The sequence below is a fragment of the Neophocaena asiaeorientalis genome, unplaced genomic scaffold (genome assembly GCF_003031525.2).
Source record: "Neophocaena asiaeorientalis asiaeorientalis breed wild unplaced genomic scaffold, Neophocaena_asiaeorientalis_V1.1 scaffold606, whole genome shotgun sequence".
NCBI lineage: Eukaryota > Metazoa > Chordata > Mammalia > Artiodactyla > Phocoenidae > Neophocaena > Neophocaena asiaeorientalis.
This window is the reverse complement of record NW_020173687.1, coordinates 5,631,891-5,654,137: the sequence shown is the minus strand read 5'-3', so window position 1 is coordinate 5,654,137 and position 22,247 is coordinate 5,631,891. Positions and strand designations below refer to the sequence as shown.

The 22,247-nt window shown below is 52.4% G+C and overlaps 1 protein-coding gene across 1 annotated transcript in view; it reads right to left on the bottom strand.

Moving 5' to 3' along the window:
* The window catches only part of BMP7 (bone morphogenetic protein 7), an 88,960-nt gene that overhangs the window by 13,802 nt on the left and 52,911 nt on the right, over positions 1-22,247 (bottom strand). Inside the window, exon 3 of the mRNA XM_024750319.1 lies at positions 13,497-13,645. Within this exon, the coding sequence (XP_024606087.1) occupies positions 13,497-13,645 (149 nt within the window). The remainder of the gene's footprint in view (positions 1-13,496; positions 13,646-22,247) is intronic.

The window sequence follows — 22,247 nt, the reverse complement described above, 5'->3', positions numbered from 1 at the left end:
ACATTCACCTTCAACAAAAAACGGGGATATGGAAAACTACAGTGAAATATCACTTCGCTCCCACTAAAATAAAGGCAGACAAGAGACAAGTATTGTTGAGGATGTGGAGAGAGTGGAACCCTCTTACGCTGCTGATGGGGTTATAAAAATGCCGCAGATGTTTTGGAAGACGGTTTGGCAATTCCTCAAAGAGTTAAACGGAGAGCTCTCATTCGACCCAGCAATTCCATCCCTAAGTACATACCCAAGAGAACTAAAAACACAGGTTCACAAGTGCTCACAGCAGCATCATTCATAATAGCCAGAACGTGGAAACAACCCAAGTGTCCATTAGCTAATGAGTGGATAAACAAAACATGGTGTATCCATACAATGGAATATTATTCTCCAGAAAAAGAAATGAAGTACGGATCCACGTTACAACATGTATGAACTTTGAAAACATTATGCTACGTGAAAGAAACCAGTCACAAAACATCCCATGTTGTATGATTTCCAGAATAGGTAAATCCATAGAAACAGAAAGATTAGTGGTTGCCAGGGCCCAGGAGAGGGAAGGGAATGGGGGGAGTGCTAATGGATAGCAAGTCTCTTCTGGGGATGAGGGAAATATTCTGGCATTGTTTAGTGGGATGGCTGCACAACAAGGCGAATGTACTAGAAGGTACCAGACGGTACACTTTAAGATGGTGAATTCCATACATGTGGATTATATCTTAACTTTTGAAGTACATGAATTACAAAAAAAAAAAAAACAGGAGTAGGAATGACCCATCAACCAAACCCCGGGGGATAGTTTTTGTTAATAAACAGTGTAAGGATGTCCGTCATAGTGCCCGGCACTCGTGGGCTCCTGATGACCGTTTACTAAATGAACAAACGTCTCCTGTGCCAACAGTGGGCCGAGAGCTCACAGCCCAGCCAGCCCTCTCCACGGCCCCACGGGGCAGACATCGTGATGTCACTTGTCAAAGAGGAACAAGCTCCCGCGATAAAGTCCTTGCAGCGGGTCAGTGGTGGAGCCAGTATTCAAACCCTGTTCTGCTGGAAGCCAGAGTCTGAGCTCTCAGCGTCACACCAGTGTGTCCTGGGCTGCCCCACGTGCTAAAAGGGGGTCAAGGTTCCCCAACACAGGGTGGGAGCGGCATGTGAGCTCGGAGGCTCCCCTGGCCCAGGACCGCATCTCAAAGAGCCACCTGGAGGTGGAGAGGAGACAGCTTTCTCCCAGGCTGGTCTTCACCTCCCTGGTATTCCTTGAAATGTCAACTATGCGACCACGGTCATTTGGAAGAATGTGGAAAGAAGGACCCTGAACTGAGTTCATCCCCCCGGCTTCCTCTTGGGGTGGGAGGGTTATAAAAACTCTGCCTGGTGTCTGCAACCGGAGCAAACTGCAGAGAAGAGAGTGGGCCCTGCTGTTCACAGCCCATTTGGGGTTCCAGAAGATGCACTGACCTCCCAGCCATCCCCGGGCACCAGGACTGGCTGCAGCATCCGCGGGCCCCAGTGCAAAGTGGAAATGCAGGACCCCTTGACCTAATGTTATTAAAAATCGCAAGACGGAGAGAGCAGAGCATCAAACCCAGCATGGGGTCCTAGTACAGGGTCCTGTGCGGGTCACACACCCGTGAAGCCATTCCCGTCGTGCACGTATAGACACACGGAAACAGGTGTGTGCAGTTCCTCATAACTGAGATGTGCGTCCCTGCTGATTCACATAAACCTGGGTTGGGGGCAACGCACTGTGGGCATCTTCCCTCGTCAATGAAACACGTTGATCTCGTGTCTTGCGGCTGCAGAGGGGCCTCGCGTCTGGAAATCCCTTGGCCTCATCCTCTTCCGTCCCAGGCTTGAACAAACAACTTGTTTATCCATTTAGCAGTTCAGTCAACAACGATTCGTGAAGCCCCCTCTGTGTGCCAGGCACCGTGCCAGGTGCGGGGTGACAGCCCCCAGGAGCTGACCAGAGAGGGAGACGCGCTCAGGGGCAAGGGGGGACCGGTCAGGGGCCGGGTCATGCGGGGCCTCGGTTCGTGTTCTAGGTCTGGCAGGGGGACGTGGCCAGAGTTCTGTGATGAGAGGCCCCCTGGGACTGGTGTGTGGCGAACAGATAGGGTGGGGAGAGAGGAAGCCATGTGGAGGTCCAGAAACCAGCCCCATCCCACCACGCCCTCCTCTGGACCCCCGTAACGCTCGGGGCGGCCTCTCGGGGCCCTGCACACACGTCGTCTTCCTCCAAAGGCTCAGCAACTCAGGGCAGGGATGGTCCCCTTCACCCACCGTCCCTGCACAGGTGAGAGCTCTTAAGATGGGGCCCAAAGCCCGTTCGCCAAGCAGGCGATCGCAAACACAGCCAGCCTCTCCACCTGGCGCCAGGCGTCTGGGTTGAAGATCCTCTGGGGTGCCGTCGTGGGCACTGTAGGGTGTGCAGCAGCATCCCTGGCTGCTCCCAAAAATGCATCCCCAAAATGTTTCCCGACCTTGCCAAGTGTCCCTGGGAGGCAAAACGACCCAGGTCGAGAGCCAGTGTAAACCCTTCCTAAAGTAAGGCAGGCAGCAGAGACATGCAAAGATACGTTACTGCGGTCAAGGTTTTCGCTGCGCAACCCACAGACAATGTGGCGCTTTGTTACGACAGGATAATTAAATGAGGGGGTGCGGGCATGAAGTACCAACCAGCCACCTAAACAATTCACTCGTCGATTTACGAATATTCCTGGCTCACACACCCCGAGCCCAGCAAAGCTCTGCGCCCTGGGGGTTACCACGGGGACAAGACGGGTCCAGGCTCTCGTGGGACGGACAGAAGGAAGGGCTGCCAAGTGAGGGGCAGAACATGATACAGTGTGATTCCACATGGGAGAAAAGAAATTTGAAGCATATACCAACAGATGTGGATATGTATATACATAAAGTTTATTTCTGTTTTAATACTCCCACAAAGGGCAGAGAAAGGTGACACTGGGGGAGAAGACGTGTGGGTTAGCTGAGAAAAGAATTCCTTTTCATTTTATGCTGTTACAATATAAAGGCTTCACTTAGCACTTGCAAGTATTTGTTTTGATTATTTGTATTTAAACCTCCAGAGCAAGCCACACTGAATAGGGAGCCAGGCCAAACATATCAGGCAGAGGGGCTGAGGTGGGTGATTTCATTAATCTAGGCAGGAAGAAAAGATACGCGTAATATTTGAACAGAGGTCTGTATCTTCGAAAAAGATTTATATTCTAGACAAGGATTAATAGGTTAAAAAAACCCTGAAGGTTTGCCCAAGGATGGGATTATCCGATTTTGCAAATAAAAATACCGGATGCCCAGTTAAGTTTGAATTTCAGATAAATGAATAACGTTTGCAATACGTGGGACAAACTTATATTAAGCAATTATTTGTTGTTTATCTGACATTCAAATTTAAGCGTGCATCTGTATTTTATCTGCCAAGAGGTGCTCCTTAAGTCAGGATAGAAAGCCTTTCCTGGCCTGTGATGGTAACTGACCCTGCTACACTGCAGCAACCACGATGGGGTCTCCGGCCCACCCAACAAGCAGGTAACGACTCTGCTGATTTCTTCATCCTTAGGATTCATGGCTTTGCCTCTAGCAGAGTGAGTGCTTTGCTTCTGTTCCTGTTTTCTGGCTTTTCTTAAATCTTAGTTTTCAAATTAACATCTAGTAAAATTGACTTTTATTTGGTGTCCAGATCTGTCCGTTTTAATGCGTGCATAGGTTCATGTTAGCACCACTTCTCTCAGGATACAGAGCAGCTCCTGCGTCCCAAAGAACTCGTTCGTGCTTGCTGCTTTACCTCAGTGCATCCAACCAGGGGTGAGCCCGCCTCCGCCTCCACCCCAGGGGACACTGGCAACGTCTGGAGACATTTTTGGTTTTCGCAACTTGGGGCAGGGGTGCTACTGGCATCAAGCGGGTGGAGGCCAGAGATGCTGCTAAATATCCCACAGTGCACAGGACGCACCCCGTCCCAACGCACACACAGAGCACGCCGACAGTGCCGAGGGGGAGAAGCCCTGCTTTCTCAGTCACCCCCTCCCCGACTCCCAGACTCTCAACGACTGACCTGTTCTAATCCCTACAGCTTTGCATTTTCTAGACATTTCATATACGTGGACGCACAGTCTTTTTCGTCAGCTTATTTCAACCCGCGTGTCTTTGGGATTCACTCGCGGTGCTGCATGTTTCATGGTCCACAGTGTGGATGCACGAAGTCTGGTGACCCAGTCACCTGCCGAAGGACACCCGGGCTGCTTCCAGTGTGCGTAAGCATGAACGTCATGACAGACGTTCCCGTACAGGTTTCTGTGTGGACCTACCCTTTCATTTCTGTGGCGTGAAGCAGAGGTGAAATCCTTGGTGTGGCCTATTCCCCACAGTCTTCGCACACTCGAGGTGTCCGTCGGTGCTGGAATCAACCCGCCTGCCACCTGGAGAGACCGGGGAGGCTGCAGAGCTGAGCCGGGAAGGTCCGACCCCAGGAGCGCGCCCGCCACCGTGCCCAGCCCCGTCCTGCCTGGCCCTCCTCCACCGAAGCAGGCTGCAAAGGAGACCCTTCCCAGCCTCGTGTGCCGCTCCTTCTAGGATGGGTGCTGCAGGCTCCTCGTAAAGAGGCAGAGAACAGCCTTCATCCGGCCCCTGCTCCCCTCCTCCAGGCTTGGGCACGTGGAGACAGCCTCCTGCCAGCGGCGCTAAGGTGAGTCTCAGGACACGCGGCCAACACACGCAAGACGGGGGCCGGGGGAGAAGCCCTGCCTGCCGTTCACACTCTAACCAGGGGTTGATAACAACAGCCCGTGGGCCAAATCCAGCCCACCGTCTGCTTTTGCAAATAAAGTTTTATTGGACATTTCTCTTTCTCTCCAGAGAAAGAGAAATATGCGGAATCCAAAAAGAAAAAGAAGAAGAAGATACAAATGAACTTATTTACAAAACAGAAACAGACTCACAGACTTAGAGAATGAACTTACAGTTATGGGGTGGGGCGGGGGAGGGACAGTTAGGGAGTTTGGGATTGACATGTACACACCGCTATATTGAAAACAGATAACCAACAAGGACCTACTGCATAACACGGGAACTCTGCTCAATATTATGTAACAACCTAAATGGGAAAAGAATTTGAAAAAGAATAGACACATTATGTGTATAACTGAATCACTCTGCTGTACGCCTGAAACCAACACAACATTGTTAATCAACTATACTCCAATAGAAGATAAAAAGTTAAAAAAAGAAGCTTTACTGCAACAGAGCTTTGAACACCCGTGCACACATTTACTGTCCGCTTTCACGCACGTACGTACTGCCGCTATAACGGTCGAGATGAGGAACCTGGCCAGAGGGTGTCTGACCCGCGAAGCTAAAACATTTACTATGTGGCACTTTAGAGAAGGCGTTTGTTGACCTCTGCTCTAACCAACCCCAGATCCACTGAATTCTAGACTTGTAAAGAAAACCATAAAATGTCGCAATGAGATAAGATGCCTTTACTATTATTTGCCAATGAACGTATTCCTTGCAGAGAGGGTCCTGCCCGTTGTTGGTTCACAGCGAAGATTATTGAGTGTGTGCTCTGTACCAGGCACTGCGGAGCCCACCCCCTGCACTGCTCTCGGGCAGGACTACTGGCCCCACATTTACAGACGGGGAAAGCTGGCTCAAGGCTACGAACTTGACCCCCAAACCTTTGCCGAGGCAAGGTGGATGGAAATGCGGAAAGGAGAGATTGCCCAGGCATGGATGTGGGCAGCCTACGGGGGCCTCCAGGGGTAGGAAGGGTCCACCGAGGCTCTGAGGGGAGGTCCTTCCCAGAGGCAAACCAGGTGGGCAGGGGTGTGGATACAGGACTCTGGGAAGTTGAGCTGAGGACAGGGTCGAGCCAGTGCATCGGGCCACCACTGGCAGGCCTGGGTGGCCCGGGCAGAAAGAGCATGACCAGTCCAGAAGAGCCCCGGAGCAGCCAGGGAGCACAAATGGGGCCTCTTAGGGAAGGAGGGGATGTAACTCGCCCAAGAGAGGGTGGCATCTTGGCTTTCTTGTGGTCTCTCTGTTTTCCAGGGCTAGAGCCATCGGGTGCCCCTAGGAGGCCCACAGCATAAGAATGTTCCTCCTTAATTGTGGAAAACGCATTAATTCCAGCCACTTCTCCTGATGGACCGAGGCCTGAGTGACAAGTGAGAATGCAGTTAATACTTGTGACATCCGCCTGGCCCAGTTACCCAAGGCCACCGCAGCCGCCACTGCCCACCGGCCCTGGAAGGTCCCATCCCAGCCTCTGGGTCACCAGGGCCTCTTCTTTGCTCTCTTGCTTCGGCTTCTGGACGAACAGGATGTGGAGCAACCGCAAGGGCGAAGGCACCTGGGAGCCAGCTGCGCCGTGGGCGGGATCGCTCACCAACCTCGGCTTTATGGAGCTTAGTCTCCGCAGCCTCCGTGGGCGAAGGCTCGCCCCCGGGGTCCCGTCTTCAGCTGCCGCGGCCGGCATCACGCTTGCACGGCATACGCCCTCAATCCTTTAAATGCCTCACAATCCCATCTGATCCCATCTGGGATGATCAAGAACAGTGATACGTGCTCTCGTGGGCCCCGGAGAGAAGCCCGAGGCCCTCTTTGCATGCAGACGTCCAGGATGTGCCTGTATCTGCCCTTCTGGAGGGAGAAGAAGGGGCCCTCCTGGTCTTGGAGCTCCGGGGGTGTCGAGCAGCAGCTGGAGGCCCCCAGCAAGGGAGTGTGAGGGGGGAAGCGAGGCCCCCAGGTCGTCTTCTTGGGTCAGAGAGCCAGGGCTGATCGACACCGCGGGCCTCCTGAGCCATCAAGTGATTTCTTCTGTGGACAAGGGAGAGGAGGGGGACCCTGTCAACGAGGACAAGATGTTGGAGTCCTCGCCTTGGGAACAAAGGACTAGGTGCTTCTGTATCTGCAAAGACAATGGAGTCTCCAGCCCAAAGCAGTCTTCACCTCCCTGCTGCTTTGGGACGGACAGCGGCACCAGGAACAGTGTGCAGGAAGCCCTCCGGAGCCACCCTCGGAACCTCAGCACTTGTCTTCACGGCCTCATCCCTGACCTTCAGCATATGGTCCCTTCACGGTCTGCCTCTTCCTATGAGAATGTGAGCACAAGCCTTGTCCTATCCAAGCCGTAGCCCTGGTGCCTGCAACAGTCCCAGGTCCATCATAGCTCCACACAAATGTTTGTTGAATGAATAAATGTGCTTTCAACATGGGCAAAAGGCTCTTGACGGTAGGAAGCCAGTTCTGACCACCAGGTGCTGGGGCTGGGAGGGTTCAGCATTGCTCTGCAGGCTGGGATCCGTCAGGCACCACGGCCAGACCCACAGCACTTTTGGGGGCCTGGGAAAACGTTATAGTGTCTCTTAAAATCAGAAGAAAAAACATGAACTTTTTAGTGTTGGAGAAAATGTTTTCATTTTTAATCCAGCCAGGATTATATTCATCGTTATATCAAGATGGTCATAAACCGAGTTCTAACATTTTTGAATGCAGGGAGGACCCCCTGGCCACTTCTGTGACGCTGGCTCCTCCAGTTAGCCCTGTGGGAAGCCCACTGTCTTCCGGGTCCTTTTTCAAACTCTCTCCGCAGGAAACGGGATGTGGAGAGAAGAGCCAGGCAGAAACCAGGATGCTATAGGGTCCCAGGCTCTCTGTCTGGATGGCCCAGCCGTGCACCCAGCAGGGGCCTGTCAATTACACACTGCCCCTCAAGGTGTGGCAGCTGGTGACCACATTCCTCGAAGGCTTTCCAGCAACGAGCAAGTCTGGGGTCAGAATCTGCAGCGAAGCCCAGGTCTACCCTGGGAGCAGAGTAACTTCAGTCAAGTTGCTTGGCCTTCGCGGCCTCTGTCTCCTCATCTGTAAGATGCTGGCCATAACAAACGTGCTACCTGGGCAGGGTCACTGTGAGAATTAAACACATCGATAACAGCAATAGTAATATCTAACACTCACGAGCATGGACAGGGTGCCGGCCCAGGGCTCAGCACTTTTACATGAATTCACTCTTTTCTTCCTCCCAGCCATAATTATGCCCGAGGAACAGATGAAGGGACAAGGCATCAGGAGGCTGGACCAGCCGTCCCAGATCACACGAGGCCGCCCCGCGGAGCGTCAGGCTATCGGGCGCTGGAGTCGGTGCAGGAGCCGCCAGAATGTCCCCACTCTGGTCCCAGACCGGACCTGAGCACGGGGCCTGGCCGGCAGCGAGGGCGCAGCTCTCACCAGCGCCGCCTACACAGCCCCCTTGCCAGCTGGCAAGCCCTCCACACTGGTGTCAGGTCCCCTCTGTTCAGGGTGCCTCTTCTCCCCTCTCCCACTGCCCTGGGGGTTCAGGGGGGCGCAGTCTGTGTGGCTTGGGAGGTGGAGGGGCTGCCTCTCCTCTTGTCCTCTGTACAAGGAAAGACAGCAGACGCCAGCCCTCCTTCCCGCGGCGTCCTGTCCTCGGAGATGAGACGAGGCTCCCTACTGGGCTCCTGACGAGCCCCAGGTGCCCGGGGAGTTTATGGGCTTCTCCCCACACAGGCTTGCCGGCTGGCGGAGGCCTCAGCTGCGCCGCTCCGCTCCGCTCTAAGGGGCGACCAACAGGAGGGCCGCAGCTGGAGGAAGAGGGAACAGAACAGACACGCGCTTCCTGGGTGGTCTCAGGCAGCGTGTGGAGACCCGGTGAGCCGGGGCTCACCTCACGCCGCACCAAACATCAGGAGAGAGGGTCTGTGACGTCTGTGCCTCACTAAGCAAGCTGGTCCGAATTACTATCATCAACACGCCCATTGTATGGGGTGGGGAAACTGAGGCCCGGAGGTGACCTGACTGCATATTCTGGCAGGTGCCCAGTGGCTGCAAGATGCTGTACCCCGACTCAGTGCCCCACCTCCTCCCCTCCCAGATGGGGCACTGGGAGCTGGGCACGGGTGCCACGCCCTGAAACCCCGTCTTCTCCAGGTGCTGTCGGAGTTTATGTTAATGCTAGTAGGTGGTCCCAGGGCAGGGGCCAGGCTGTCCCTACAGGCAGCACAGGGCTGGCACACAGTATGTGTGCATCAGCCTGCCCAGCAAATGCACCCCAGAATCCACGGACTCCCCAGCAGGCCCTGCTGGTCTTTCACCTGTGTAGGCATCCAACGTGAAAAGGTTCTGACCCAGGTTTAGAGCTGAATGGAGTTGGCCAGCCCAGGCACCATCTCATAAACAGGGTACCCCAAAACATGGGGCGGGGTGTTATCACTGGGCCAGACCCCAAGTTAGAAGGAGCCTGTGAGAAAAGGCAGATTCTTGGGCCCATCCCTGGGGAATCACCATCGGTGGGTCTGGGGGTGGAGCCCGGGAACCTGTATGCTCAACGTGCCACCCAGGGGGGCTGTGATGGACAACACGTGGGAGAAACACCATGGAGGGAAACGAGTTCCCAGCCAGGAGCCTGTGGTCTCAGAAATGCTGGGCTCACTTGCTTCTTATCTCATCCCCCCAAAGATGCAAAAACTCATACCCTCAGTTGGCCACTGAATACTTTCCTCCTCCCTGACGGTCTGGGTGGGCGGTCCTTCCCTGACCCAGGCAGCCAGCCTAAACCTGCTGTGTCGGCGTGCACAGCACCCGGAGAGGCCGGGTCTCAGGGCGGCAGCATCCACGCCCAGCCCCCACGGCCCCATTTAGGAGGGGAGGAGATGGGGCATCAAGTCTGGGGCACGGCGTCTAAGCCTTACCCTGGCTCCAGGCAGCACCCTGCGGCCACTAGGCTACGCTCCCCCTAGACGGAGAGGGGTCCCCAGGCCTCAGCACCTCTCAGGGGCCCCAGTTTCGTCACCTGTCCCTTGGGGATGTTAATGATAGCATCTACCCCGCTGGTAATGGTGAGGATCACATGAGACGATGGCAGAAAGCACTTACTTTGCGCTTAGCAGCTACCACATGTTAAGCGATTAAGCTCTTCACTTGCATGAGCTCATCTAATCCTTTGCAACCACCCTGGGAGGTGGAAACTATTATTAACCCCATTTTCCAGATGAGGGACATTAAGTGACTCACCCTGCGTCATGTGGCTAGAAACAGCAGAGCTGGGACTTGAACCTGGGGAGTCTGGCCAGCTCCTGAGCCCAAGCCCATGTAACCATGAGGCTGTGCCACGTCAATAAACACTGAGCCTCAGCCACAGGTTGGGGGGGAGCAGACGCTAGAGGCAAAAGGGGGACAAAGGCCCCGACTGTGGGGGAGAAAGGGGATGGCAGGCCTGGGTTGAGTGTCACTTAAGAGAAAAACCAAACCTGTTGCCACGCTGAGCCAGAAGGGCAGGCAGGATAAAGGAGCACGTGACCCGTTGGATCAAGTTGGCAGGTCAAGCCAACACCCACAAGTTCAGGGAAATGGTCACCCTGAAAAGGTCAATCAAGTCTCCCTTAGCCTCATTTGTGCCTCATCTCCACTGTGTTCCACAGGGGCTTTTAAGGACAAGCAAGAGTTGAATGATTCTGTCGCCAAATAAGTTTGGAATTCTTCTATGCTGTATACCCTATCAGGAGATTCACAATGGACATCAGCAAAATAAAGGCTCTGATAAGTCCTGCAGTGCAACCCGTTTAGTTTATCCAACCTAGCATTTCTTGCACTTAACTGATCGTGACTCTTCACGGAACACAGTTTGAGAAATTCTGGTATACAGCAGGGGCTGCAAACTCCTTCTGTAAATAGTATTTCTAAAAATAATATTTTCAGCTTTGTGGGCCATAGCGTCTCTGTTACAACTACTAAACTCTGCTGCTGCAGCACAAAAGCAGGACCAGGTGATACGTAAACCAGTAAGTGTGACTGTGTACTAACACAACTTTATTTATGGACACCAAAATGTGAATTTCCTATAATTCCATGTGTCACAAAATATTCTTCTTTTTAAAATTTTTCTTAGCCATTTAAAATTTTGAAAACTATCCTTAGCTCACAAGCACCCAAAAACAGTCTGGAGGCTGAATTTGGCCCACCGTGCATAGTTTGCCAACCCAGTATAGAGCAATGGGAAACTCCAGCATCTTCTAGGACCTCACTATAAAGTGTCAGGGGCATGAAAAGGGGAAGGTCTGGGGGGCTGGGGAGCCTGGGGGAGACCATCAGTAGAAAGAAGACTGGAAAGAAGACAAGTGTGGTCCTAAACTCTGTGGCCCCCTCCCACACAGCATGTGACCTTAGGCGGATAATTCTGGGGAAAAAATTATGAAATTTATTTACATTTTCCAAATCCACTTGGCCAAACCCAGCATTAACCACAGTAAAAAGAAGAACTAAAAGCTGGAACAATATCTGCAGCTCAAATCACAAAGGGCAAAATGTCCCTAAAATATAAAGCAGAAAAAGACCGACACCCTATGTGAGCAATGGGCAGAGGAGACAGAGGTTCCCAGGGAGGAAACTGCAAACGGCGTATTCGAGAAAGGGCTCAGCCTCGCACAGAGGAGAGAAAAGCAAAGGAAAACTACAAGATCCCACGCATCATCTATCGGATTAGCAAAGACAGGTACATTTGAGAGGCTGTCCCGACAAAGAAGGGGACACGGGTGCCCGCGTGCATTGCCGGTGGGGGCGCAAATGGAAAGACCTCTCCGGAGGGTAAGTTGGCAATACCGATCAAAACTACAAACAGGGACTTCCCTGGGGGTCCAGTGGGTAAGACTCGGCGCTCCCAAAGCAGGGGGCCCGGGTTCGATCCCTGGTCAGGGAGTTAGATCCCACACGCGTGCCATAACGAAGAGCCTGTGTGCCACCTAAACAAGTAAATAAAATATTAAAAAAAAAAACAAAAAACTACAGACATGCCACTTTCAGGAATTGTTCCTAGACCTACACCTACTCAAGTGTCCAAGGACACGTGCGCTGAGGTTCTCCGCTGCAGCCCTGTTTATAGGAGCGGAAGATGGAAAAACCCTAGGCGTCCATCCCGGGTGGACTGGATGAGTTACTCTTGGTGGTAGTAAAACAACAAAAACAACGACAACAACTCCTCCTCTCATTTAGGGCATGTGTATTATGAGCCGGGTCCTGTTCTCAGCCCTCACTACTCCAAGCACTGTCCAGGGACCAGCAGCCTCTGCATCACTTGGGGGCTGTTTGGACCACAGCCTCCCATCCGCCCCAGACCTGCTGAAACAGAATCTGCGTTTTCACAAGAGTCCCAGGGAATTCCTTGGTACCTTAGGGCATTATCTTTAAAACTCTTCCTGTATTAACTCACTCATTCTCAGAACAACCCAATAACCCAGGCTCTCTTATTACCCAAGGGTTGGAGGCGAGGAGTGCAGGCTCTGGGACGTTAGCGAAGTTGTCCAAAAAGTCACACAGCGGGTGAGCGGCAGAGCTGCATCCACTCCACATGTATACAAAAACACAACAGTCTCTAAAGACTAAGGAAGTTCTTTAACAGTGGAAAAAAGACCAACCCCCGAGATACGTTGTCCGGTGAAAAAAGCAAAGTGAAGAACACTGTATATACTATGATAGTATTTGTGGGAGGAAAAAAAAAAAAGGACAGCAGAATCTATATGTAATTGCTTAGATACCCAGAAGGCATCTCTGATCAGAAAGACACCCAATAACATGGAGATAGCTGCCGCTGGGAGGTGGAACTCGGCAGCTGGAGGAAGGAGGTCAGAGGGAAACTACTCACTGTTGCACACGGCTGTAACTTTTGAATGTTGAGCCAGGCACATGTATGACCTATTCTAAAATAATTCTTCTGTAAACTGGTGTAAGGAAGAAGTTACCCACACCCTAAAGGCATCCCCACTTAATAAGAAATACGCTTTGGGGAAGGAGAAATCGGCACAGCCGGGCCCAACCCTAGTCCCGCACGTGCTCTCCTGTCTCCCCTTCTCAGAAAAGATGGGAGTGGGGTGCGTTTTGTTTCTGGGACTCAGCGCCACGTTCGATCTCTTGGAAGACGGTAATGCCTCGTATCAGTTCGGTGGTCCTTAACTGGGGCAACTGTGCCCGCATGGGACACTTGGCAACGTCCGGAGACATTTTTTGGGTGTCACAAGTGGAAGAGGCTATCTGTCTATCTAGTGGGTAGAGGCCAGGGATACTGTTAAACATCCAGCAATGCCCAGGACACCTGAGTTTGAGGAGCCTGCATCAGCACGTTCTATGTTCGGGCATCACCGGAGGCTCAGCTCAAGTGCAGGTTCTGACGCCGCGGGCCTGGGACGGGCCAGAGAGTCTGCATTTCGAATAGGGGGAGGCCACCCACGCTGCTGTGAGCAACGAGGCCTCACCCAACCCAGCTCTGGCCAACTGTGTAATCATCTTATGCAAAAGAAGTAGGGACTGCTTTCACTGTGGATCAAAAAGCTGGGCAGTAAATACTGATGGGGGAGGGGGCAGGGGAAGCCTGGTCCTGATGGAGACGAGCACGTGGACTGACGAGATCCTCCTCGAGTCCACGGCTGCGGGCCGCACCGGCACGAGCTGGGGTGCTGGCGGGGACTTACCATCCAGAGTCTCCACCGAGAGCTGCAGGCCCAGGTTGTGCCGTGGGTTGACCACCCAGTGGTTGCTGGTGGCCGTGATGTCGAACACCAGCCAGCCCTCCTCCGAGGCCCAGAGGGTGCGGCTGTCGAGCAGAAACAGGTCTGACTCCCTGCAAGAGAGGAGAGAGACACAGGCTCCGGGTCAGCAGGTCATGGCTCGGTCCCCGCCCCCCGTCAGCCAGCCAGCCACTGATGGACAGGAGGACCTTGTGAGGCAGGGGAGCTGGCAGGAGGTCTGCCAGTCCCCCCAAAGTGGGTTCATCAGACCAAGATCCAGCCATGGAGACCCCCAGGTAGCAGCCGTGGTGGGGAGACAGAGTGCAGAAGAGGTGTAAAGAGATACGTGCAGGAGGCAGACGCACCGCTACGAGACAGACGCGCCCTTCAGATTCATTAGGGGGGTTCCAGTGAGACAGAGCGCAGGAAGGCAGCAATTACACAGCCTCCGTGATGCCGGAAGTTTCAGGAAACAAGTGCCCTTTCGTTGGCTTATTCACCACTTGCCAGGCGCTGTCCCCAGTGTGGTACGCACATTCTCATTCAGTTCTCACAACCCTAAGTTGCGGGAGTACTATCATCTCCGATGAATCCATGGTAAAACCATGACATGCCCAAGGTCATTTAGCTGGGAAGTTGCTAGCCTGGGGGTTGGAGCCCAGGCAGCTGAGCACCAGTGCAAACGCTCCTCATTTCCACACTGTGCAACTTCTTCATGAGCCCACCACGTGTTAGGAGGTGGACCCCCATGCAGACCGACATCATTAATAGAGGGAGTCCTTTAATTCTCTCTTCCTCAGATTTGTAGTAGCAAAATGGGTAAAACCACAATTGACCTTGTAGTGGATGGAGGATGGATGGATGGATGGATGGATGGATGGAGAGATGGATGGATGGATGGAGAGATGGATGGATGGAAGATTGATGGATGGATAGAAGATTGATGGATGGATAGATGGAAGATGGATGGATGGATGGATGGATGGATGGATGGATGGAGAGATGGATGGATGGATGGATGAATGGATGGACAGAAGGATGGATGGATGGATTTTTACATTCCTAGGTAGTAGAATTCTAGTATGTAAGATATCTTAATGTCTCTTTTGCACTTTTAATTATAAGGATTCAAAGTTTAAATGTTTTGAGTCCTTCGATAGTCAGTTAGGGCACCTGAGCTCCTACACTGTACCAGGCTGTGGGCACAGTGATGAACAGCGCCCAACCAGCTCCTGCCCCGGGGTACTGACAGTCTCTATCGTACCTGGAGGGATCTAATTTTCCTGGGAATTAAGGTGAATTTTCTGTGCCCACACCTTATCAGATGTATCAACTACTGATTGAGCACTTACCACCTGCCAAGCCCTGGGTTGCACTGCCTGCCCAGATCATGTCACTGAGTTCCTACAATAACTCTCTGAGGTGGGTAATATTACCTGTACCACTGTGCGGGTCTCAGAACTGAGGCTCAGAAAGGCAAAGCTATTTGCGCAGGGTTACGCTGCTAGCACACAGCTGAGGCAGGACTGGAAGCCCACCGGGCCCCCTAGGAGGCTTGCAACCACACAAGAAGAGAAGGTCTTCTGGACGCTGCCTTTGCTCAAGTGTAGCTGTCATCATTTCAGAGCCTTTGGCGAATTAAACCCATTGTATATAACTCACTAAGCCCTCGGCCGAAGCGAGCGGCAGATACCCGCTCCTTGAGATGAGGCACGATCTCCCTATTGACCCCATCCCCCGCTCTCTCTCCTAAAAACTAGGGCTGACCACCCTCTTCATCTTTCCTGTGTGGTCTGCAGACCTCCAAGTTGGTGAGGTCTCTGTCGCATCATAACACATTAGACATTTACCAAGCATCTTAAAATGTATGAGACTCAGAGAAGGCATGCATGCAGAAAACAAACTGGTAATGTTACCCAGTGTCTCAAATGTACTTTCACTCGGAACCCAGTGGAAATGCACCGGGAGATTAACAGGTCACTCAGAGAAGTCTACACAGGTTGGAGAAGCAGGCTCAGAAGCAGACAGGAGCCAAGACAGGTGTGAGGGTGCAGGGCTGTCTCATCAAGGCACAGTTTTGGGGAGTGAGGGAATGAATTTGAGCTGTATTTCCCTCTTTGACTCTCTCCATCCAAACGTCTGAGGGCAGAGGATCTAGTTGGCCTGGTCAAGTCCCTGCCCCGCCCTTGGCCACGGGAGGGCTGAGCACTCCACGGTGATGGACAACATCACCGGGACCACGAGATGGAAACACGGGTTATCCCCACCTCACGCCCCCCAAAATCCCACTTTTTAAGTGATACTCAGTAATCGCCGGAACCCAATTCAGAAAATGCTCAATTATATTATGCCACACGTGTGAACGAGATACGACTTCTGATCGTACGGCCGGCAGAACGGAGCCACACTACAAGACAGTGCATGGTCTCTTGACCAGCCAAACCGCAGTCCCTTGTGACTGCAGGACACTTGCTGCCTCTGTAATACAGAGACATCAGAGGGGCAAGGACGTCTTTTTAGAGCCACCGAATATTTTGAGGACACTCACTTTCACGGCCAAACTGAATTAAAATAACGAGACAATCTTTCATGACCCGTTTACTTCTACTTCTTCCCAGTGCCTTTTCAGAGGCAGTTTCAGAACTGACTTGGGGGGACGTCCACACAGATTTTAAACTTCCAAACAAGAATTTCCACTGTCTTCATCTCCAATCTGCCTTGATGGCTTTCCTGGCTATGGAGATACCAAGACTGTCGACGAACCAGTTCGCTGCTCTAGATAATTAACAGATGAGAGAAGAAGCACCACTCCGAATCCAAACAACTCCCTCACTGGCTCAGGCTCCCAGGGCCCCGGTAGGAAGCCTCTACAGCACAGCACAAGTCACAGACCTGGGTGGCAACTTCGCTGGGAAATTATTTGCCAGAAGATGTGACCAGATATCTGGATAGGCCCTGATGGACAGTAAAACAATGAATAGCAACTTAGGGAATGGAATTGGGCCTTTGAACAGTGAACGCCTTGCCAAACGGTACTACACGTTCTCTTATTACAGCCAGGACACAGAGGGCCAGATGTTACAGGCGAGCGTTGACTCATCGTGAATCAACATGTGTGCGTGTGACTCCCTCTCCTGAGCCCTAGTTCGCAGTTCGTTCCGGGCTTGCTGGGAAGAGCCAAACCTTCGTGGAAGGCATCGGGACAGGAAAGCCCTGTCGAGGCGGGAGGAGTGAGATGCTAACACAGACTCTGCTTCGAGACAGAAAGCCCAGCCCCAGGTTGGCCGCGTGAACGGGACAAGGGAGCAATTACCCAGCAGCTGCGTCCGGACTGCTGGGAAAGTGGGAATGCCTCGCTGCCACCTCCAGCATCTTATTCGAACACAACGGTTCTCACAACTGGGAGGAACCAACAAGCCCTTTGTGATGTTTTTATTTACCATGAACCTACTGGCCTCCCTGACGAGCCCAGGTGACAGCAGAGGCAGAACGGCTCAGGGTGGGAGCCCCGGGGAACCTAAATGCACTCCTTCCCCTTTCCCACTGCTAAGAATCTAGGTACTTTCCACGCACCAGCTCCCTGATCTCCAACAGTCAGGTTATTGTTCCCATTTTATAGATGAGGGAAGTGAGGTTCAGAGAGGGGAAGCCCACTGCCCACATCGATAAACCTTCTAAGTGACAGAACCAGGATACAGCGCCGGAAGTGTGACCTGAGGACTTGGTACTTAAGCCCCATCACCTCCTTAACTCACCCTCTGGCCAAGGGACAAGAGACCCAGGAGGTTGTTCAATGCTGCATGATGCGTGTTATTGTCACAACATTGTGTGGAGTAGAGAAAATACTAGAGGGGGGATGACGTCCAGGGAGCAGGGAAAAGAGAAGGCAAGTAGGGCAAGCTAGCTCATTCCAGAGCCTCACTTTCCTCCTCTGTAAAATGGAGAGAACGCCCTCTTCTTCAGCAGCTGGGGAAGCCGACTGAAGACTAGCCTAGTGACAAACTCCCAAGGCCCCTGGAGCAACGCTGTAATTACTACAAGTCATGTAAGTGCTGGTGTACACTCCCTGTTGGACAGTAGGAAATTCTGGGATGGGAACTTTATCTACCTTGGTCCCAGTCATTACATGACTGCCCAAGATCCATGGAACAACAGACCACATATCCACTCAAACAACGTTCGCCTTGGACGCCAACACTCATCAGACAAGGGTCTCTGGGTGTTCGCAGTCGGGAGATTTTCTGCAAATACGGCCGTCAACGATTCCTCCCCTCCCTCCCCACATGCAGCTCTCTCATAAATCGGGGAGGTCTGCTCCACTTCTGACGTCTGCGCTGACCACCTGACTTGTTGTGGACTCAGTGGCAGGGAGGCCCTGCCATGTCCAGGAGGAAGACGGAAGAGGCTTAGCAGATCTGCTTCTGCAGCCCACTGCACTGGCAACTCTGACTCTTTTGCGGGAGAGATGACATGGAAGGGGAAGGGGCAGAGGCTGCGGAGGAGGGGCGTCTATGAGGGGAGAGAGAGAAAAGCCAAGCCAGCCCTCAGCAGACATGCCGTCCAGGGTGTTCCAGCCCCAGCCAAGCTCTCAGCTTCATCAGGGACTACAGCAGACGCTACCAAGAGTAGAAAAACTGCCCAGCTGAGCCCTGCCCAAATTCCTGAGCAATTAAATGATTGCTGTTTTAGCCACTGTGTTGTAGGTGGTTTGTTCACCACGGAGATAGAACCCAAACAACAGTCACACTGTTTAGAACAGAAAAACTGAAAACGAACCATCTACTGAGAGGGACGGGTAATAACAGAGGGTGTATCCAAGCGCTACACAGCTGTGTCAAAGGACCATATAAATCCATACTTCTTGACAAGAGGGAAACACGGTATTAAGTAAAAAGGTGTCATAAAACAGGATGTGTAGTATGCAAATTTCTGGAAAAATACAATATACTAAGATTGGTTAAAAAAAAAAAGGAAATAGAAAATTTGAGTCACCCAACATGCACTAACAAATTGAAATAAAAGGCCTCTCCCCACACCCAGATGGTTTTATACTGTATATTTGCCATATTATCAAGAGATAATTCCTTCTGGACTTCCTGGTGGCGCAGTGGTTAAGAATCCGCCTGCCAATGCAGGGGACATGGGTTCGAGCCCTGGTCCGGGAAGATCCCACATGCCGCGGAGCAACGAAGCCCGTGTGCCACGACTACTGAGCCTGCGCTCTAGAGCCCTCGAGCCACAACTACTGAGCCCGTGTGCCACAACTACTGAACCCTGCGTGCCTAGAGCCCGTGCTCCACAACAAGAGAAGCCACCGCAGTGAGAAGCCCGCACACCACATCAAAGGGTAGCCCTCGCTCGCCGCAAGTAGAGAAAGCCGGCGTGCAGCAATGAAGACCCAACACAGACAAAAATAAAATGTATACATAAATAAATACATTTTTTTAAAAAGAGAGAATTCCTTCTTATACAAATTGGTCGAGAAAATGGAAGAGGGAAAAGTAAGAATCAGTATTGTAAAGCTAGCATGTTATTGATTCCAAAGATGGATAAGGCCAGTTTCAACAGACATTTCTTTAAAGATATACAAATGGCCAGTGAACATATGAACAGAGGGTCAACATGATGAGCCATTAGGGAAACGCAAATCAGAACTACAGTAAGTTAGTGCTTCTCAGCCAGCAGGATAGCTAAAACCAGAAACACAGACAATAGCAAGTATTGGCCAGGATGTGGAGGGACTGGAACCTTCAGACACTGCTCGTGGGAACGTGAAATGGTGCAGTGAATTTGGAAAATAGAACGGCAGGTGTTTTTTTTTGTTTTTTTTTTTTTGTGGTACGCGGGCCTCTCACTGTTGTGGCCTCTCCCGTTGCGGAGCACAGGCTCCGGACGTGCAGGCTCAGCGGCCATGGCTCACGGGCCCAGCCGCTCCGCGGCATGTGGGATCTTCCCGGACCAGGGCACGAACCCGTGTCCCCTGCATTGGCAGGCGGACTCTCAACCACTGCGCCACCAGGGAAGCCCAGAAGGGCAGTTTTTTAAGAGGTAAAACATAGAGTTACCAAATGACCCAATAATTTTACTACCCAAGAGAAATGAAAATCCTATACATGAATGTTCGTAGCAGCATTACTCATAAGAGCCAAAAAAAAATGGAAACGACTCATATATCCATCACGTGATGAACAGATAAACAAAACATGGTAAGCCCATACCATGGAATACTATTTGGCAGTAAAAAGGAATGAAGCACTGACACATGTTACGACATGGGTGAACTTTGAAGTCATTGTGTTAAGTGAAAGAAGTCAGACACAAAGGACCACATATTGTGGGATTCCATGTAAATGAAACGCCCAGAAGAGGCAAATCCACGGAGCCTGAGGAGATGAGTAGCTGCCAGTAGCCGAGGATGGGGAAAAACGAGGGGAGGCTGGCTGCCAATGCGTATGGAGTTTCCTCTGGGGTGGTGAATATCATCTAAGATTAAATAGGGTAACCTTAAATAGCACAGCTCTGAATATACTAAAAACCAATGAATAACACACTTTGCAAGATTGAAGTGGATGGTATGTGAAATAGATCCCAATAAAGCTATATTTTAAAGAGTGAATAAGCCCAAAATGTAGAGGACGGTGTCACGATGCTAACATTTCTTTAAGGTTAACACACCTATGCGTGGAAAGCCTAGATGCATATACTCTGGAGTTACAGCAACAACCCCCCCGAGGCTGTTTCTCGCCTCTACACACACACATCAATGTTGTCACAAGTCAGCAAGCACAACCTATTGCTGAAAGAAGTGAGATAGTACGAGGTCCACATTGTTTCCATGTTTTCCTGGGGACAGTCCTGCCCGTTCCTCCAGGCTCACAAGGCAGCCGGGGGAGACCCAGAAGGCAGACTTCACCCCTCCTGAAACCCAGCCTCCCCCAAAGCCCTGCTCTCCGCGAGGCGTGAACCGCCAGTGACCCCAACTCCGTGGCAGAAGGGGCGTTAATATTTAACCATCGGCCTGGGGACACAGTGCTGCTGGGGCATGCGGGCGCCTCCTCCCAGGGACACCATGAGAGCGGCCGAAATCTAACCCATGGGGGAAGCAGGAGGAAGCCCACACCATCACCTGACCTAGTTTCCAGCATCTCAGCCCACCTTCCCCTGGAAAGTCCAACCACAACGGAAAAGTGGGTATTTTAAAATCTCCAACGTGGGAAGGTGGAAAGTCCTTTTTTTTTTGCCCTCTGGCTCCTTAGAGACTATTTAGAGACTGTGATCTCAAGGGCCTTCGCCCACGAGCCTCTCCCGGAGTAGTAAGAGCCCCACGCAGGATGCAAGGCACCACCGGCTCTGACCAGGGCCTCAGAGACATTGTTAATGCTTTGCATACACTCAGCTCCCAGGGAAACAGCCCCGGGACTGAGATTGGAAGCCTGGGGTTTCCTCTGACCCCTGGGGTTTTCCAGGCAGGAGCAGGACCCATGGGAAACAGATTCCAACGGGGTCACCCAGTGCACATTGCCTGGTCACCTGGGACTGTCCCTGTCCAGTCTCAGGACCCAGTTTACTCTCCTTCCCCCCGACCCTATAGCGCTGTAGGAAGGACACCACCTTCCACCTGCCAGTGGGGCCCAGCAGTGCAGGGTCCTCACAGCCAAAAAGGACCTTGGAAATCCACTCCAGATGCTTTAATTTTCAGCCGGAAGACCAGAGTCTGGTGTACAGGCCGCTGCACGGGAATTAGAACCCAGTCCCGGGCCTCAGTCTAGGCCAGTGTGATGGAGGCCGAGACCCAGCTTGACTCCCTCCAGGATCCGTCGGACACAGTCCATCACCGACAGGGTGCAGACGCAGGCTGGGGTTCGGAAGGGCCACATTCAGAGTCACCCAAGGTCTCTCCAGGAGGCCTCGCTGGTAGCAGGGGGCGTTAGCGCCCCAGCTCCATATCCTGGGCACCCACTGTGCGCCAAGCTCTTGAGTGACGTTCTCTCACCGAACCATTCCTCTTCCAACCAGGTAGACGTAATTACAGCCCCTACTTCATAGATGACACAACTGAGCTGCAGGGGAGTTAAGACAGCATCCTCAGCTAGTGACCAGCCGGCCCCCAACCGGAAGTGACATGAAGCACATGGGCCCGTTCTTCACATCGGTGCCCCCAGCCAAGAATCCCTCCCTGAGGTTAGAGGAGGTGCAGAGGATCCAAGAGAGAATGCGGCTGGCCCAGTGCCAAGGTTCCCCCCAACGCCATTAGAAAAAGGGGAAAGAACTTGAGATCACGTGGTGTGCGGAATGATACCCCCCTCAAAGACATCCACATCTAATCCCCAGAACCCATGGATTACATGGCAAAAGGGATTACATCAAGGATTTTTGAGATGGGAGATGACCCTGCATTATCCAGGTGGGCCCCGTGTAATTACAAGGGTCCTCATAAGTGAAAGAAGGTGACGGGAGGGTCAGAGAAGGAGATGTCGGACAGAGCAGAGGGCCGAGTGATGTGACTGCTGGCGGGGGCCACCAGCCGAGGGATTCAGGTGCCTCTAGAAGCTGGAGAAGTCAGGGAAACAGGGCTTCCCTGGTGGCGCAGTGGTTGAGAGTCCGCCTGCCGATCGATGCAGGAGACACGGGTTCGTGCCCCGATCCGGGAAGATCCCACATGCCGCGGAGCGGCTGGGCCCGTGAGCCATGGTCGCTGAGCCTGCGCGTCCGGAG